Genomic DNA, 16,132 nt, shown 5'->3' with positions numbered 1-16,132 from the left:
AAACATGGCATAAATCACCTCAAAAGAGGAAGTGATTAGCCATTCTCTGGCCAAAAGCATTTGACTTAAGACGTACATTGACAACCATGAACTAGTGTTGAAGACTCTTGAATTCCAATATAAGAATATTAGTTGTATAGGAGGCTCTGAAGCCTCGAACATCAGAATTAGGTTTAGAAAGACTACCATAACTGATCAGTATATTCAAGTACAAGATACCATATATCAACAAGCCTCTGCTTTACAGCGATCGTTTTTAACTTACATGCGGCAAACTTTCTGTACAGTGTGCATTAGTATGTTACAGTATAATTCATGCAGTGACTACCTTACAATCCTTATAATGCTAGTAGCCCAGCCATGTTGATGGAACGAAATCAAGGTGGTATTTTGCTTGAGTCAGTACATTATAGTAGTCGAATTGGCTCAGCAAATCGCGAAAATCAGTAAAAAGTCGTTCAAATAGCCTCCATTGCACAGCATGCGATTTTGAATATGGGTAAGGGAGAAATATCTGAAATGCAATCATTCTTGGTGTCATGTAACAAACCACCAGGCAGCAACATCAAATACAGAGCAAAAATTCAGCTCGTAGAATTAGAAGCAAGAATTAAAATGAGACTCTTGTAAAGCACATGATAGTACAGAACTAGCACAGTTGCATGCAAGTAATTCCCCTTCTACATGTGCATGAAGGTCTCCCTCCAACCCTGCTTTCCTGCCACCCATTTCTCTCTCACACTACCTTGTAGCTGGTCTATACATGCGAGGTTTACTTTCATAAGACTGACAAAAATATCTTCCAGATTTATTTTGGTTGAATGTTTAAATGATTCAATATAAAGAAGTCTTTTTGCACTTGTCATCTTTATTATCTGACAGTACCCACCACACACACTCCTTTCTTATCCACTTGGACCTATTGTTGCACATACTCTGTGTGTGTGTGTGTGTGTGTGTGTGTGTGTGTGTGTGTGTGTGTGCGCGCACACATGTGCGCACGCATGTGCGCACGTGCGTGTGTGAAGCTGAGACTGACATTTGGGGTTGCAGCCTATACCACAGGTGATTGAGCATGCTCGATGACCAGACGCCTAAAAAGAGACCACTATGATAGTTCGGATCGCATAGAGAGGCCATTGACAATTATTGAAACCAGCCCTCCTTCTCCGAAAGGGTAGTAATAATCTGATTAAGCACTACAGCAAGCATACAATTCACAAAAACTGGAATTGCCACTTAATCTTGCACATTAGACTCTTGATTGGCCCCGAAAACTGGTTCCCCTTGTAGTATTCCTTTAGCTTCTATTAGAATTGGATGAAGTACACTAACATTTGGTACCAATCTCCTTCACCTTCCAATGCCTCATGCTACCCAAAGGGGACAGCAAGCCTTCAAAACAATTTGCCCTTCGTTTGACAGGGGATTAGCCTTCAATTTGCTCCCTTGATGACACTTGAGCCCCAAATTCAATTTCGAAAGCCTGGCCGCCTGAATTCTCTGAAATTCCCAAATTTCAGCAACTGAACTTCAAGCTCTAGGGCCTCCAATTTCTGAGCACACTTCCCAAGGTGGCTGGTAAACCCTAATTTCTGCTGTAAATTAGGGTTTACAGTAGAATTTCTTCAATTACACCCTTCTCGGATTGAGTTAGGCTGAGATCTCTTGAGAAAATCTGTGAATTGGCTAGAGAATAGAGATGAAGGTAACAAGAGAGAAAATCCAAAGATTCGTTACCAGAAAAAGAAAAAATCAGCTGTTGTTCCTGATTTTCCAGCCTTTGATGAAGTCGCTGCAGCAAATGAGGCCCCAAGAGCTGTCCCCTACAAGTGGAAGTGCTCCAGCAGCAGTCGCCCCCTCCAAAAAGTGATGCATATTGTCGAAAGATGGAATGATATACTCTAATACCATGTTGAGAGAGTTTTTGCGGGGAGAAACACAGTGTGTGCAGCAAACACTGTGACAAAGAAAACTCAAAACATAGAAGAAGAATGAAGATGATGAATATTGAATCAAGCTGATACAATATTTCCGAGCTTGGAGATAACTACATTGTCTTGGCTGTTCAAGTAGCAACACCTAGGAGGGATCTGCACTATGAAGGGAGCAAAACACAAACAATCCTTCGGGCAGAGGTGTCCATGACGAGGAAAAGGGTTGTTTTGTGAAGGGAGCACAACGTGGTCCTCTGTGTAGTCAAATGCCAGAGTAGACACTAGACGATGAAGGACAGTAGTAGAGGGAGCAAAACATAGCCCTCATCACCTACTATCAAGACAACTGATGGGCAACCCTTCAGAAGTGAAAAAAACACAAAAACATAGGTGATACAGGGTTGATAAAGAGGATATATTCTACTATAGATGACCTGAATGTGCTGCAAATGCAGCCTCCATAAAGTGGCTGATGGCTGAGAACTGTCATTTGGGTGCTAAGTGGCAACAAGAGCTAGAAACATACAAAATTGATATAGATTTTCTGTTGTACCAATCCAAGGAGGAGTGAGACCAGCAAACGCAACAATCAAGATGATGAGTAAGTTGCCAAGCTGTATGGACTCGAAACGCAGTAATTTGGAGTGTTTGGAGCTGATGGCGATGTGAAGAGTCAAGATGACCTCCAGAATAAAATCACCCACTGGTAAGGCGTCACGATCAATTGGACAACACCATGAACTATGATATCCGCTAACATAGGGGTGTGGACAGCAATGGTAGAGGACTAAGGCTGAAGATGTGATGGAGGATGATGAAGAATGAATGAAATAGTGAGCGTAGATTGAAGATGGATGAATGCGAGCATGTGCCAAGATGGCACATAATCAAAATGAGTTGTTTAGGATGCTTTCTGCTAATGACAAATTGGATGGTAGTAACTATTCCACTTGGTCGTACATGATGAAACATGTTTTGGTTGCGAATGGCTTTTGGGGAATTGTCATGGTTTTAGATATACGGCTAGCAAGCCCTAATGCACCCCAAGTGCTAGTGCTTCTACTTTCCACTGCCACTTCTAGCTCTTCAAGAGGAGATAGTGGGACAAAAGAGACTTGAACCCCCCCACCCCTCCCACCAAAAAAAAAGAAGAAAAACCCAAAGGGATGCATAACTTACTACTACCGCTCCTACTATCAATCAAGTATATCGAGATATGTGTGATGCTCAAGCACACTCTTTGATCACTCTTTCAATCAAAAGACTCATTATCCCGTGCATCTACTCTTGTTGGACTGCAAAGAGCGCTTGGGATGAGCTCTTATCTCTATATCATATAAAAAATAAGGCACATGTTGCCTATTCGAGGAAGCAATTAGATTTGGAGAAGATGCATGAAGGGGGATTGCATGGATACCTATCTTACACGAATAACAGATTGGCATGAGCAATTAGTGAACTTTGATGAGGAGATATCTAAGAGCTATCTTGTCTCTACTGTGCTTGGCGAACTTCCATAGTCCTATCAAACATTTGCTACCACCTTACAACTAGCTTCTCAAGGCAATGGGCATCAATATTTTCTTGATAAGTTGACCGCACTTCTATTGCAGAATGAGCAGAGCCATCTCAACCACTCTGCTACTACCTCATATGATTAAGCCTCTAGCTCCTTTTATCATAAAGGGAAAGGAAAGTCATCAAGTTCTTCATCTAGCCATCAAAAGGGCAAGGGTAACTCATCATGTTCTTGTTTGCACAAAGAAGAGGACAAGCAAAAATGGACAATTAGCAAGACACCAAAGTGAGTTCCTACAACAACAACACCAGGATAAAAGAGCTTGAAACCATGACAGTGCAAGATTCTTATGCTCCATAGCACACAAAACATCCCAACCATTAGAATGTAGAATTCACAACATAGCGTAATGTTTGCCATGTAAGAAACACCACAAACTTTTCTATAGCCAACTTCATGAAGAACGGTAAGCAAATTAAGTTTGAGGCTGAAACTACCTCCCTTTGGCCTTATTGGCTAGGATAGCAAGAATATCCTCAACCAAAAAAATCAGCCAAAACAGCAAAAGCACTCTTCCTATCACTCTGAAAACAAGAAGTTGAGGGCTGGTTTGCATCAACAAGACTAGGATGGGGACATCTACAATCCCAAGGAGTAATCACCCTCATAACTCAAACTAAAACCATTCCAAACTATCAAAAACTATTTAATAAGCCTTCAAAAGGCCCCAACCTTCATGAATCATCAATCCATTCTTCATAAGAAGAAAATCAGAACAAAATAGAAGCTAAACAAAAAGTATCAGAACCTCAACAGAACCTGTTAGAACATCACAAAACCTCATATTTCTACTGAGAATCATCATGAGCTTTCAAAACATAATCAATATCATCCAAAACACTCTCAAAAACTTCCAAAACAACTAATCATCACTCAAAATCCATAAAAAACTAACCATTCAAGCCTCAAAAATAACAAAAATCAACCAAAAAATCTAGTCATTTCAGCCTTCAACATGGGGGTAAAGGTGCCTCTACCTAGTTGCTCGTGTATTACTACATTGACAGTACTTCCCACGCCTGCAAACTACAGGCAGTGGGCACCCATCGTCATCACTTTATTCTTTATTCTTGTAGTTATCAAAATCAACACATTTAGGAGGATTATGTGACAACTCCTTTCGAGACCTCAAATTATAGGCCATCTTAGGCACTGCCATACCAATAACTCAATGAGAAGATTTATCCTTGTGACATATGTAAGTACGCAAGACATTCAGAGCAATAGCCAAGGGTCCACTCTACAAGACATCATTAGTCTTTTTATTCTTCTTGAGATGCACCATCTACCCACCATGAGCATCATAATGGGTTGTTTCCCTTTGTCTATATCTCCCATCACTAGCTAAGTATCCATCTACATATTTAAAACAAGACCATCCTATTGCATAGCCGATGCATCATTCAAATTGCAAACCTCATCCCTGTTTTTGAGACATACTACTACAAAATGACCAAGTTGGCCACAAGTGAAACAATGTCCAACAAAAACTCCCCATTTCAAATGAAATTGCAAAGAATGCATTCCCAAACAATTAACACACAAACAAGTAGGACGCTTTGGAGAAGTATCCCAGAGCATGCACATTCTATTTCTATTGACAACAGGGCTACTAGAAGGGACAGACACCTTGCCAATCTTAGACATGGCATCAATCAAAAGAGACCAATACAAAGCCAAATAGCTCTCAACCTCCACCAAAATTGGACATTCTTGCTTGAGCAGTTTTGTTAAGTTGGCCATTGGCCTCCATGAAACAACATGCTCCAACCTGTGATCATAAAACAATGGCAGCTTGCCCAAAAGCACATCCTTGTGACAAGAAGATTTGGGCATAAACTTCCCCTAGGTTCTACAAAAATCTCCTCAACTTAATCTTATTACAAAACAACAAGCAACCATGACCTCATAGAAGCTTATGCACCCTGGTTAGAGACTTTGATAGACCCTTATTCTTTCAAGAGTTTCCCTCCTCCCTAATGGCTTTGACCACCTCACATAGTAGGCTCATACTTTAGCTCTAAACTGACCATACCTCTCCAGTCAATCCTCATGAATGAAGAAAGCAAAGAAGGTCCAAACTCCAGAGTTTGTAATACACTCATAGGGATTATGGCGGTCAAAAATGGAATGACCACTTTCTCCTGAAGATTTTTTGTGAAGAGAGGAAAAGGAATGCAACACCTTCTTCATGTCCACAATAGTATCGAAAATATCATTTTCATCCAAATCTAGAAGATTGTTTTGATTGTACGCTACATACTCCCCAAGCAGTATATTTGCAAATTCCAAAAGCTGCTCGCAATCCAATTGATGAGAATCATCAAAATGACCAACTGCTTGAGCATAGGACAATGTCTGAGACTTTCCAAGAACTGATGCATTTGCGTCGCACACAAGGCATACTCAACATGTTTGGTTCACTTAACAACTGCTCAGCATGTTCAGAATCAGAGTTTGGTACTGTCTCATCCTCATCCATATCAGGGCCCAAGGCCTCCACTACCTAATCAATAAAGGATGTATTCCGTTCAGCCTTAATGATAAGGGCTGATCACAACAGAGCTGTCCAGCCCCTGTGTTCTCTCTCTCTCTCTCTCTCTCTCTCTCTCTCTCTCTCTCTCTCTCGCCCCCGCCCCCCCACCCCCCCCAGTGGTCTGGTTTGCAAGGACTTGGTCTGTTCAACAGGATGTTGGTGTGGCCGTGGACGCCTGCAGACACACTTCCTTCTCAAATCAATACTGCAGAGTCTGATTACGACTGGCTGCAGTCTCCCTGCACATGCAAGCAGTGCACATACATGTCTGGCCCCCAACAACAGGCTGCTCTGAATGGCCCATATCTGCCCTGCCCAACTGCAAACTGCCTCAGTCTGCAGACTCAAAGACCTGACGGCAGTCTGCAGTCACACACCAAATCTCTAGTGCACTGACCTGTTGTCTCTTCAGTTGCTCCAAATTGCGGGCAGGTCATCACTAATGCAAGCAGGTTGTCCTTGTTGCAGGCAGCTCGTCAGTGTATGTCTTCACATGAAGAACAATGTGTGTTGCCCACCCGATATGGATCCCAAGTGCAATAACAACCAATCGGAGCAGAGGCTGATGAAGAAAAGTGCTGAAAATGCAAAAACCACCTGTTATACACACACATGCAAATTAGCAGCTGGGAACACTCGAACAAGAGGTGCAACAATCAAATAAAGGGTTGGAGTGGTGAGATGACGAGTCGGAACCAAACACAAGTAAGGCAACCTTCAGATGATCATGGCAACAGTTGGAGATAATGAGGAATGAGAACACAGCAGTACAAAGAGGAGCTGGCATCCACGTGATTATGAATTTCGGGATAGACTAGGATAACTTGCAAAACAAGGGATACAAGTGACTTGGCACACTATTTATAGATCGTGAACTGAACAAAAATAGGGGAGTTTGCTTATGGGATATTGAAACACACTGAGTAAATTTGAATTTTGGGGCTTATTTAAAGAGGTAAAGAAGGTTTAATGTGTGATGCGCCTTTTTTAGTTTAACAGGAACCAGAAAGGGACTGCAAGCATAGCTCACCCCATGTGTATCCCGGGATGTCTTGCCCCAAAGCAACCAAGGCATCGGTCAATGGTTGCATGCCGGCTACCCAAGAACTTATGAAGACTATGGAGGCAATGGATATCATCTTACCACGGAGGTCCAAAGGGCCATTCCAAAGAGCCAAGGCATCAAATGAAGGGTGCTACTCAGTGGCCTACCATGACCTGCAAAGGTGATGTTTAACCACTTTGAACTTTTTTTAATGTGGTATGTAATAGTTCCCATGGGGGAAGAGAGAGACGGTTCCCTCATAAATCACAAAATAGAAAGCATGTACAAAGTCACACACAAGAGTATAAAGTCTTAGCACATGTGTCTGCATGGCCAATGTCTAGTTCCAATCACATTTTTTAATCCATTGTTTTTCAAATCTTAAATAAAATATTTTGGGCACTCAAGACAGATCAGATCCCTCGTTGTAATACCAATCTTGGATATTGTTTGGTCCCTCAACAGACACCCACTAGAGATATCCCCCCTTCGCAGCCACCTATAGAAGGCACAGTTGGGGTGATGACCCTATCCTCAAGCTAGTCTTCCATTAGGGACCTTAGGCTAGTTGGTGTAGTCATCCAATACAATCCATAGGCTAGTCAAGCTAGAAGCTTTAGGCTACTCTTCTCGATGGACCCTTAGGATAGGCTAAGTGAAAAAGTTCGCTAGACATCCTATAGACTCCACTGCCCATATGTACTTCTGCTACATATTCTCTAGGTTTGCCTTGCATCCTTAGCCTTGCACCAAAAGCATCTCAATATGAAGAACTGGTATGTGGGTCATCAAGTATTCTTCTGGTACTTACATACTGGGCTTCAGAGTAAAATGAGTTTAGGAGACGTTGGTGAGACAGTAGGTCACTGAGGACCTCAGGAGTCTTGCAATGGACTCTCACACAAAGCAGCTTGCAGGCGCTAGGAGTTGTTTTCCAACCTCTAATCCACTCCGAAAGTCTTTGCAGAGCCCTGTATTCTCAGCCCAAGTAGTTTTTGTTTCATCATCATACTCTCTGTTTTAAAACATTTGCATACACAAGGAACCTTTATCTTTCAATGTGTCAAATCTGTGGGTTAAAACTGAAACCTACATATGACCACAATTTGAGGTCCAAAGTAACAATCTACAAACATATTGGGACTTCCATTTAAAACATAAACAAGGTTTTTCATAAAGCTTTCGTGAGAAAAATCTGGTCTAATCTTTTTCAGCACCCTTCTGGTCAAGTTTCTAAAACAAGTACTGGATACCTGATTCACAAGGACTGAAAACCATACCTCCCATTCCTTAGCTATACGCATAAGCAAGTGAAATGTCTGCTCATTATCCTCCAGCTTATCAAGGACAGCCAGCCAAATGAGGGATGCCAATTCATGGGCTGCACTGCCTGCTTTGCCACAAGCTAAAAATTGATCTGCCAGAAGAGAAAAAACCAGTGATTCACATGTTTATATATATATGAAAAATGCTTAGCTCATATAGAACAGATCCTCTAAACAACGGCTTATGCTGTTCAGTAAGTTTTTCTTCCTTTCTGAAGCACTAGCACAATGCAATTGTGACACAAATTAAAAAAGGTTAAGCTGTTCTGCGAAATGGAAAAATTTTCATAAAATAAGCTCACTTGGAGCAAAACATATTAAACAAACATGCACTTTTTGCATAAAGAACTACTTCTCTGGCTGAGAGAATTTGACAGTGTGGTGCATTGGATTAAATGAATGCTTTTAAACCATCACATTCTACAACTAAAAGAGTCCAAATATAAATTCTGTTGGGTACCTCAGTGATGTGGTAGTTTTCTCTTGCCTCACACTACAGTCCCTCAGTGCAATAGCTGGTTCAGAAGTTTCTGCTTTATATGCCTTTTACCGCCCACATTAGGAGGCAGGTCATATTGTACACAACCATGAGTCTACTTGCTGTGTCATACAAACAAACATAACATATTGGAACCCCTTTCATTTGCATGTGGAAAGCAAGCAATCTTTTGCACTTTCATTCAGCATTGGAGGAGATGTGGATACTTATGTGGAATGGACGTGCCACCATATGGAGTGCTTCTGGCCAAGATTCATGAGTCTCATACATGCTAAAAGCACTCCGGTCACATGTCCCCAGTCCAGGAATGTACTGAATGTCTAGTGATAAGATGATCGTTTGAGGTGAGTTCCTACCTACACAGGTATTTTTAGTGACCCATACTTCATTGGATTCGATTGCAGTTTATGAAACTCCAATGGTGTGCCATTTCAGTATGATCTAGCAACAAAAAAGGCTGCTTCCCTCCCAAAGGAGGAGGTGATACATGAGACTCTTGTAGTGCAGGTCCTGAGTATGTTGGTATAGATGATATTTGTGGTGTTACTCCCATTGGCAAGAACTTTATAAAGGACCCAGCAATTTACCAGGACAATCACTTGATTGTAGGGCTGAGAGATATCCACTTTTTCCTTCTGGTTATTTTGCCCGGGATGTTTTTATACAAGTTGCAGTGTGTTTGGTGTTAACATTATGGTCATATCCTGCTTGTGCTCCCCATTACCACCTCCATAGGGGACACAATGAGCTCTACCCTGGGTCAATTAGTCATTGAACAATTGGTTGTTTCTTTTGGTTGTTTTATGGCTGCTCATTCCAGTTTACATGACTCTACCAAGGACATTACAAGATTATAAGACTGCGCTATTAAGAACACGACAAAGTCTCATAGGGAGACATTCTCAGTTCCAAAGAGGGGCCATCCAAGTTGTTGAGGAAGCCAACCCAATCCCTGAGGGGTACATCCAGATTCTGGTGGAAGTTGTTTAGGTCCCCAACCTAGACTTTTAAGGGGAGGCTATCCTTGTCCTGCATTAGGATACAATGCTTTCCAAGAATATTCAATTCCAAGTCAGCATGCATAGACACCTACCACACGTTTTGAGGAGCAAGTGCTTAGATTCTCTCTTTCCATGTTCTATTTTCCAAAGTACCTTCATAACAAAGCTCCACCATTTCAACTTTGAGAGGGGGCTTCTTTATCATTTCATTCGCTGCTACATATCAATGTGTACCTCTTCAACATGCTTGGGTTTCCCATCTTAATTTTATTCCTACAATGTCATTGAGACGGATACAAAGATAGTGTCCAACAAAGGTTTGATCATGCCTATATTTTGACTTAAGCGCCCCGTGGTTTTTACCCACTTTTGGTACACAACCCACCTAGAGCAGCATTATATTCTCATAATAAATCACTCAAATTATCTCACAAGATGTATATGCAAATAAAGAGTTGTTCTCCATCTAGTTGAGTTCTAAGTTTTGTCGCCATCATGAGTGAGTGTGAGTTTCTTCAAAGAAGAGGTAACATCCATCCATTTCGTTCCAAGATTTGCCTTTGTTGAGCTAAAAATGCATTAGCTTTACTTAAACAGCCCCAAAACTTGCTTAATTAATGAAGAAAGCTTGTTTATTTAAAAGAAACGCGATCCTAGAGAGTTTCTGTGTCCCATAAGCACAAACCCACTTGGGAGGGCCCAAACTTTCTATAAATACGTATGCTGCCCTCCATTCAGTTTACAATCTCGTTTTTGCAAATTTCAGGTGTTTCAGCTTGCTGCCCACACCCCATTCACAAAGGATATCGCAATCGAAGCTTTCCATTGCTGCCTACATCAGTTGGCACTTGATTTCCAGCCCGTCGATGCACATACTTATCGCTCTGTTGTAGGAAAACTTCTTTGGTTAATTCACACTAGGCCAGATTTAGCTTACTCAGTCAGCATACTCAGTCAATATTTCACCCAGCACCTAGGATGTCACATTGGATTGCATGTCTTCGTGTGTTGCGTTATTTGCAGTGTACTTATTCTTATGGCCTGACCTATGGTTCTGGTTTATGTTTGCAGGGGTACACTAATTCTGATTGGGCAGGACATTCTGACACCTGGAGTTCCAATGGGGGCTACCTCTTTACCTTGGGCACGGCTCTAATTTCTTGGTCAAGCTGTAAGCAGGAGACGGTGGCGGCTTCCACGGCCGAGCCTGAGTACTGGGCTCTCTTCGATGGCACCACCAAAGCCATCTATTGAGAAACCCTTCACCCGCAGTTTGTGTTTTTGCGTATCTGCATTTTGCGTTTAGAGTTTGCAGCCCCAAAAAGGGGCGCCATCCCAAACTGGCTACACTTCACCCGCAGTTTGCGTTTTTTGCGTTTTTTGCGTATCTGTGTTTTGCGTTTAGGGTTTGCAGCCCCAAAAAGGGGCGCCATCCTAGACTGACTGTGCTTATTTATAGGCCACGCTCTCATTCATTCCTCCAGCTGATTCATTTAGTTCGTCACCTCTTCTCTCTAGCCTCTCCACTACCCTCACACCCCTTCAACAAGACATTGGGGTTCGTGGTTGTCTTCATCATCTTCCTTGTGCTACGGCACCCTTGTTCCCTTGTATCACATTCACTCCATGATTCAGATCTTCATCATTCCATTCATCAGAGTTTATTCTCTCTTCTCTTCTCTTCTCCATGTTTGCCGAGTTCACTCCATGTTCCTCCCCGCGAAACCCTACTATCTAGCTGGTACGTCATCTTTTGACACCATCTACCTAAGGAGTTTATTGGCAGCACTTCAATTCCCATGCGACTCTCCCACCTTTGTCTACTGCAACAACCAGAGTGTCATTGCCCTTGCAGGCAATCTGATCATTACACCAATGTGGGAGTCCACTTCCATTTTTCCAGAGAGGAGGTTGAGCTAGGCACTATTCGCCTAGAGTTTGTGCCTACATCCAACAATTTTGCAAATATTTTGACCAAAGCGGTCAACCGACCGGTTCTTCAGTACCTGTTACCCAGGATTGGTTTGGGTACACCCTCCCCTACTTCTTCAGCTTGACAGGGAGAGGGTGCTTCCCTCTTTCTTTCCCTTTCAGTTTAAGAGAAGGCGGCTTCTACTCTTGGTAGTAACAGTGATGTTGCTTACAGTTTTTCGACATTCATTCGTTTATTCTTTTGTATTGTATTATGGACATTCGTAACTTCATCCACACCGTCAAGATGATATGATTGTAAAAGGGCGCTTAGGCAAGTGAACAATGCCACTATGAGGGCACTGTCCAAGTGGCACCGTTGCATTGCATCTTGCGTGAGCATGACATCTTACATTGCCCTTTGCATTACCCCATGCATTGGCATTCTGTTCATGTACACATGCATCTGTGCGCATTTATCCCTTTTCGTTCTTTGAGAGTGGTCGACTCTGGATCCACCATATTTGTGGGATTTTCCCATAGCAGTCTCCAAGGCAGTTTTTCCTTAGCTTGCTTGCCTTCTTTGTTTAGCTTGCTTGCCTTCTTTGTTTATCTTGCTTGCTTCACATATTTGCTACATCCACACCTTAGCCTTATTCTTCTTCACCAACACCCAATAACGGTAGGGGTAGTATGCTTGTTTTATGAAGGTCTTGGGTCTGACCATCCTTTATCATTCTCCCATTTCGGCATGTTGCACATCACATCGCACTGGTGGATTATGGAAACATAGGCACCCCCTTTAAGACTTCGTCCTTTCCTCCATCGAGTGGTGTTCCACCTACTTATCACACACTTTTGGAATCATTGCAGCTTGGGTATCCCCCCCAGTCTCTCCCGAGTGTGGATCAGTTGGTACCACAGCTTGCCTCTAAAGCATTACCTAGTGGACCTCCTGGTCATGCTGTTGTGCCCCAGCCGAGCTTTGGACAAGGCTTTCGTGTCCCAGTGCCTCCACCTCCATCGGCACCTTATGGAAACATTCATGTTCTAGTGCCTCCGCATCAAACGCACTTGTTCCATACGAGGTTGTCCGCTCATGGAAGGCTAGAAATGCCTCTACTATTGTCAAGCTGATGCAAGGCTTATTGCCCGAGTTTCATTCTTAGCTTCAACATTTTGACTTAGCGTCAAAACAATGGTCACACTTGATTGACTGCTATGCGGCTTGAGATAGGACCCGTCGTATAAATCTTGACCATGAGCTTCAACTCTTTAAAATCACTGAACAGGATGACTTGAAAGTCAAGTTGGCTAAGTATCGGTAACTTCTTACCGAATTCTCCACTACGGGGCCTCCTAAGTCCTCTGACAATCAAGTCACATTGTTTCTAAACAAACTCCCCAGGAAATACTTCAATTTTGTGGAGGCATAGTTTCAAAGCCTCCCATGCCTACTTTCTATGAATTTAAGTGTCAACTATTGTGTTACGCAAGGTTGTTCGATCAATTTCATACAAATTCTTCCTCAGAGGCGGCTCTTGTTGCTCGTTCTCAGAAGGGGCAACACGGCAAGGGTTAACAAAATCAAACCTCCACTCAAAATCAAAAACAAAATCAATCCGGGGAATCACAAGGTAACTTCCAATCACAACTCAAACAAGGGTGGCAGAATGTACCTAAAAAAAATAAGTATTGTCAACATTGTCAAAAGGCTGGTCATTTTGACGACGAGTATCGCTCAAAGGCCAGAGGCACAACACCCAAATCTAAGTCTCAGACCCCCGCCCTTTAGTCGGGCAACCCCCAGGAGGGGAGGCAAGGTGATGGCAAGGGGCAGTTTAAAGGTCAGACTCATACTGCCACTGCTCAGCTATCTCAATCGACAACGTTCTCAACTCCAAAGGCCTTGTCTGACTAGTTTGTGGAGGCCCACATCATCTCCATAGAGACATCAGATGCGAATCTCGTCCACATCTATGAGTTGCCTCTTGACGAGGTTACCGCAGAGGCCCACTTGTCACAGTCGAGCACTTCAGCTCCTATTTGGATTGTGAACAGTGGAGCTACATATCATATGACTCCTATAGAGGACATTTTCCATACACGCATCGTGCTGAGGAGCCTCTTAGATTGGCTCATGTTGATCTTTGTGGGCTGACATCCACTGCCGCCTTAAATGGCGCACTATACTTCTTTCTAATAGTGGATGATCATTCTAGATACATGTTGGTGTACTTCCTCAAGTATAAGTCAAATGCTTTCACATATTTTTTTGCTTGGGTGCTGCTTCTTCGTAACCAGAGTGGACGTCATGTTGGTTCCATGAGGAGTGATAGCAATAGTGAGATTATCTCCCACGAGTTTTCCGAGTTTCTACTGAAGCATGGCATCTCTTGCTAGCTCACCTCTACTAACTCCCCCTCTCAGAATGGAGTCGTAGAGCGTAGGAACCGGACAGTCATAGAAATGGCACGCTCTATGCCATTAGTAACAGAGCTTTCTGAGCACCTTTGAGTCGAGGCTATTAACACTTCAGTATACATCCTCAACCGATGCCCGCCTATGTCTCTTTCTAAGAAGATCTCGTATGAGGCATTTTTTGACTCTCGACCTATCATTTTCACTTCGGAATCTTCGAATGTCGTGCCTACACACACATTCGCCTAATGATAAGATAGGAAAGCTCACTTCCTGAGCTGATCTCCTTATTTTTGTCGGATAGTCCTCTGAAGCAAAAGCCTATTTGATCCTCGCACAAACAAGGTGATTGTTAGGAGAGACGTTTTTTACGAGAGGGATATCGTGCAATCCTCTACACAGGATTCCGCTCCTATTCCTCCTTCCACATCATCGAAGATCGTGCTACTGAGCCTGGTCTACTTCCCGCTCCTGGCATTACTGCAAATTCTTCATCTTCGAGGCCCCCTCCACGAGATCCGTTACCTCTCTGATACCAGTAGACCATGCGAGATTCGGGGATCCTACCACCAAATTCCACTCCGGAGGGACCTAGAAGATTTGCCTGATTTGCTCCTCAGGCTTCATTTGCATCACTGTTTACAACTGATTACATAGCGCATTCTGAGCCGAATACATGGCAGGAGGCTCTTCAGCACCCTCAGTGGCGAGAGGCCATGGAGAAGGAGCTCGAGAGTATTGACCAAAATGAGACTTGGACATTGGTGGATCGTCCAAGCCACAAGAAAGTCATCGGGACAAAGTGGATTTTTAGAACCAACCTAAAAGCTAATGGGACTTTAGATAACTACAAGGCTCACCTTGTCGTGCAAGGTTTTCGACAGGAGCATAACATTGATTATGAAGAGACCTTTGCTCCTACCGTGCAGTTGACATCTTTCCGGTTGCTTCTCGCGGTAGCCGCTCACCATGGTTGGCCAATATATCAGCTGGATGTCAAGAGTGGCTTCCTGAATGGTTATTTGGACGATGAAGTCTATGTGGAGCAGCCACCAAGCTTTCCTTCAAGGAACCCAATGGATAAGGTATTTCACTTGCAGAAAGCTCTTTATGGGTTGAAGCAAGCACCACAATCTTGGTTCCATAGGATGGATGAGTTTTTACGAACTCATAGATATCATTCTACCCCTTATGACCCGAACTTATATGTTCGATCTACTACAGAGGGGGTCAACTATATCCTGCTATATGTTGACGACTTACTCATCACAAGCTCAGATTCTGTTCCCATAGCAGACATACAGGCAAAGCTTAGTGCTGCTTTTGAGATGACAGACCTTGGTTTGTTGTCTTATTTTTTGGGGATGGAGGTAGTTCGTTGCGGGGGGTGCATTTTTGTGTCACAACAGAAGTGCGCACTTCAGCTAGTGGAACAACACACTTCCGATCAAACACAGCCAGTGGCCATGCCTCTTCATCCTACTGTCCACTTGTCGAACGATACCCTAGGACAACCCTTCGATGCATATACTTTTTGCTCTGTTGTAGAAAAACTTCTTTGGTTAATTCACACTAGGCCAAATTTAGCTTACTCAGTCAATATTTCACCCAGCATCTAGGATGTCACATTGAATTGCATGTCTTCGTGTGTTGTGTTATTTGCGGTGTACTTATTCTTATGGCCTGACCTATGGTTCCGGTTTATATTTGCAGGGGTACACTAATTCTAATTGGGCAAGACATCTTGACATCGGGCGTTCCAATGGGGGCTACCCCTTTACCTTGGGCACGGCTCCAATTTCTAGGTCAAGCTGTAAGCAGGAGACGGTGGCGGCTTCCACGGCTGAGTCTAAGTATTGGGCTCTCTTCAATGGCACC

At 43.0% G+C, this 16,132-nt stretch overlaps 1 protein-coding gene across 12 annotated transcripts in view; it reads right to left on the bottom strand.

The window, feature by feature from the left end:
* LOC148015947 (uncharacterized) overlaps nucleotides 1-16,132 on the bottom strand; it is a 73,086-nt gene that overhangs the window by 922 nt on the left and 56,032 nt on the right. For 4 of the 12 annotated variants that reach the window (XM_087663777.1, XM_087663779.1, XM_087663778.1 and 1 more), the window contains exons 4-5: nucleotides 8,351-8,514; nucleotides 329-514 (exon numbers count right to left, since the gene is read on the bottom strand). In XM_087663777.1, the coding sequence (XP_087519903.1) occupies nucleotides 347-514; nucleotides 8,351-8,514 (332 nt within the window). In that variant the 3' untranslated portion in view covers nucleotides 329-346. Of the gene's footprint in view, nucleotides 1-24; nucleotides 515-8,350; nucleotides 8,515-16,132 lie in introns of those variants that run through there. The other 8 variants (XM_087663782.1, XM_087663783.1, XM_087663784.1 and 5 more) reach the window with 4 other exon arrangements.

This window comes from Lygodium microphyllum, chromosome 23 (assembly GCF_053477565.2).
Source record: "Lygodium microphyllum isolate KBCC chromosome 23, Lygodium_microphyllum_v1.1.10, whole genome shotgun sequence".
NCBI lineage: Eukaryota > Viridiplantae > Streptophyta > Polypodiopsida > Schizaeales > Lygodiaceae > Lygodium > Lygodium microphyllum.
This window is presented reverse-complemented; position numbering and strand designations above follow the sequence as displayed.